This window comes from Pteropus alecto, unplaced genomic scaffold, assembly GCF_000325575.1.
Source record: "Pteropus alecto unplaced genomic scaffold, ASM32557v1 scaffold700, whole genome shotgun sequence".
NCBI lineage: Eukaryota > Metazoa > Chordata > Mammalia > Chiroptera > Pteropodidae > Pteropus > Pteropus alecto.
The window spans coordinates 261467-265270 of NW_006429611.1; the positions used below are offsets into that span (position 1 = coordinate 261467).

Genomic DNA, 3804 nt, shown 5'->3' on the forward strand with positions numbered 1-3804 from the left:
CGACGAGGACCGCGAGGACGGCGAGGAGCAGCGCAAGAGCGCGGGCCACCGCGGCTCCTAGAGGCGCCCTGGCGGGGACCTATAAAGGCTACTTTGTTACAAACACGGCCTCCGCAGCCGTCAGGCAGCCCGCCGTGCCGGACACCCTCCCCTCGTCCCCACCAGCCCTACTCCACCGCTGGGACCTGTCCTTGGGGGAATAAGGGGTTGGGAGATGGGGGGTTCTGTCCTGCAAGAAGGGGCGATGAGCCCCAGCAGCCACAACCTTGCCCGGCCTGGGGGCTGCCTCCATCGTGGGGGGCCACCCTCCCTCGGGCTCCCACTCAACCCCGTGTCCCTCCTGGACGTGGGCCCTCCTGCAGCCCACCACCCGCGTGACCCCCACGCCATGGCTCTGCCATCCCCAGGAAAGGTGTCCGGTGTCTCCCGAGGTCCCCAAGAAGGGCTCCCTCAACCCGAGGTGGTTCCTCAGACCCCCCAGGCCTCCCCTGCCTCTACCCCAGGCGTGGCTCCTGTGTGGGCCGTCTGGGGACCAGGCACCGGCTCCCAGTGCCCCGCCGCCCGTCTTCCAGCAGGCAGGGTGCTGCAGGAGCCTGGAGGACCTAGGCGGTGAGTGAGGGCCACGTGGTCAAGGTATGACAGTGCCCCGAAGGACGTGCAGAGCCAGCACGGGCCCCACCCTGGCTGTTCTGTGTGTGACTGCGACGTTCCGTTCCCCATGGGTGCAATCCCAAGGTTTTGGGGTGATTCGGGGCCTGTGACATACCCGAGCCCCCAGGGCCAGCCATAATCTGCTCTCCACCCTCGCCCCCGCAGCCACCCGCACCCACCCCAGTCCAAATGCCAGTCCGAGCCCCGTCCCTAGCCCGCCCAGCGTGTGCGCTCCTCCTGCACACCCTTCCACGTGCTCTGCCTCACCCCTCCACATGGTCACCACCAGTCACAGCCACCCCTGACCCCAATCAGCCCTGCCGGCAGCGGGCTCCGCCACAGGTGGGAGGGGCTTCTGGGCGCGCCCCCTTCTGTGTGCAGCTGGAAGGCAGCCCCTTTCCCCAGACACACGGGCCGCAGCACTGCCAGAGGGTGCCATGCACTGCAGCGTCCCCACCTGCCCTCTGGAGGGGTGCAGCGAGGGAGCGGGGGCGGGGGGCAGGGCTGGAGAAGGGAACTGGGGCTCAGAGATATACAGCGAGTCCCCAGGGTCCCAAAGCCAGTGAGGAGCCAAGAACCTGAGCCAGGAGCCAGGGTCTGACCTGTCCGGTCACTCACAGCACACCTCCCCCAATCCTCCCACTGCTGTGGCCTAGAGAGTGGGGTGCCCTTGTCACTGTGTGGCCGAGGTGCAGGAGCCCTGAGCCCCCCCACCCAGCACATCAGCATGTCTGGTGGTCTCTGCATGCGGGGCCGAGCTCGGCTGCTGCCCGCTTTGCTGCCCAGCCAGCCAGCTCTGCATCCCTGAGGCTGGGGCGGGCAGCAGGGCCGTGAAGGCCAGGCCCCAAAGGGAGAGCGGGCCTCTTGGGTGGGCTGAGTGCACCTGGGTCCCCAGAGCCACCTTGGGCCTGCGGGATCAGGGCCACGTCCTCGGCTGGCCTCCAGGCCACTCCATAGGCACACTTCTGGTAGGCCCTCGGCCTCCGCACCCCGAGTGTCAGCTCGCAGGCCTCTCCCGCCCTGTCCCTCACGTCCCGCCCACGCCACGAGCGCGTCTTCGGTCCTCTGGCCGTGCACTGGCTCGCGGCTCGCCACGCGGCCCACGGTGGCATCAGTGCTGTCCCAGAACACTCCGGCTCCACCAGGACGAGCCAGCTGGTGAACGTGGGGATCACAGAGATGGCCTGAGTCCTCGGGGAGATAGTGTCCCTTGCTGCCTGTCATCCCTGGACCCTGAGTGGGTGCAGTGACCCACAGGGACCCCTGATGTGACAAGAAATGCTCCTTGGCAGAGTTGCCTGCCCTATTCTGACCAAGTGCCATCCCAGGACACCCCCGGAGGCCTGGACTAACTGCTACTCTTGGGTCCCTGGTGACCCTGCAGGCCCAAATGTCAATATGTGAGGTTTGTTCACCACCAGAGGTGATGACTGCACCCCTGCCCCCACCCCGGCCCTAACCAGCACTGCCCAGCCCACATTCAGGCTCCGGACCTTAAGGACCCAGGAGAGGAGGGCGGGAGATGGGGCCTGGGGTGCCATGGGCCATGGGGCACCTGGGCATCCCCAATATCCATGTGATGTGGTCAGGGCGGGCACAGGAGAGCCTGCCGGGACCCCTGCCCAGGGGAGGAGTGGCCCTAACACCTAGCACAGAGCTGCCCAGCTCTGTGGCCGGAGCACATATTCCAAGATGTCTGTCTCCCCTCCCTCTCCCCTCTTTCCTCTGGGGGTCCTGCTGGTGGGTGGGGAACTCAAGCAGATGGCCCCAGGTTCCACCTACAGAGGTTTGGGAGCGTCAGGCTGCCCTTGGCTCAAGCTGAGCACCACCTGGGGCCTCCCACCTCGAGAGCTGCACAGCGCAGGCCCATCACCCTGGCACCCACAGGGCCACCACAGCCCCCGGCAGCCTGGGCCCAGGGTCTGCCAAGCACCTTCCCACAGCCATGGGGCAGTGTCATCCAGGCAAAGCCATGGTGCTCTGAGCCCTCAGAGGACACCCCCAGCCCCTGTCACCTGGAATGTGACTCTGAGGTCTGGAGCAGCCCCGGCCTGAATCACAGTCTCTGGAAAGAACCTCAGTTCCAGAAGCTTCCGGGAGAGAGGAGATGTGGGAGGGATACTGCCTCTCCACCAGGCCCCAGGCACAGCCACTTCTGCAGGGGGTCTGAACACCACCACGGGGGCCTTTTCCGACCTCACAGCGCAGCCCAGCTTGGGGATGAGGGAACGCACTGCTGAAGGCTCTGGACACCCTACGGGAGGTGAGGGGGGACAGGAGTGACGGCCCCAGGTCCTCATCAGGGCCCCTGAGTGGGCGGTACCAAGCCTGGCACCATGGGCCCATCCGATCAAGGGGCACACCTGGCAGCCCCCTGCAGCACCCCAGGACTAGGGCTGGGGGGTGGGGTCTCAGTCCAGTGGAGGGTCCCCCCTGGCTGAGTCTAGACCTCAGTAAAGGCAAGGGCAGGGGCCTTTCCCAGCAGGTAAGGCTGTGGGCTGGGTGGGGAGCTGCTGTGGGCAGCACTTCTGAGAACACAGGATGGCCTCCCGGGCCTTATCTAAGGCTGAACTCCACGCCAGAGGGAGCGGGGCTGTGGTTTTCCGGAATGGGTGGAGGGCTCCTCTTGTGGGGGTGGGGGACAGAGTCTCACTTCAGGGTCTCCATTGGCTTGGTGTCCCAGGAGGTAGGCTGACTGCCAACCTCTGCAGATGACCATAGTCCTACCCCCACCCCAGGAAGCAACTGAGGGAGGAGGGAAGGGGCCTCTCATAGCACCTTATCTCAGCAGCAGCCCCCGCCCCTTCCCACATGCCAGCACCCAAGTCTCCTGCGTCTCCCCCTGCCCTGACACTGCCCCGCCTCCACTGCCACCCATGGTTCCCTCCAAATTCGACCGGCTCAGGCCCCCCCTACTTAAGCCCCTGAGCAGCCTCCACGAGCTCACGCCCTGGGGTCCCCACCTGACTCTCCCGCCTCTGTGCCCCGCGCAGGACGCTTTTCACGGCAGGGTGTGCTGAGGCCCTGCATGACTAGGCCGAGCTTGCAAATTGTGGGGTTCTGGGGGCTCCAAGGAGGCAGCCTGGCAGGGACATGAGCTGGGAGGGGGCAGACGGGGCTGGGACGACACGGGGTGGGGGGCCATCTCTGCGG

General features: G+C 66.3%; 1 protein-coding gene across 1 annotated transcript in view; it reads left to right on the forward strand.

The window, feature by feature from the left end:
* Positions 1-1839, forward strand: part of TTLL10 (tubulin tyrosine ligase like 10) — a 49254-nt gene extending 47415 nt beyond the window's left edge. The window contains exons 15-16 of the mRNA XM_025047843.1: positions 504-609; positions 1647-1839. Coding sequence (XP_024903611.1) covers positions 504-609; positions 1647-1839 — 299 coding nt within the window. The remainder of the gene's footprint in view (positions 1-503; positions 610-1646) is intronic.
* Positions 1840-3804: the final 1965 nt, after the last annotated feature.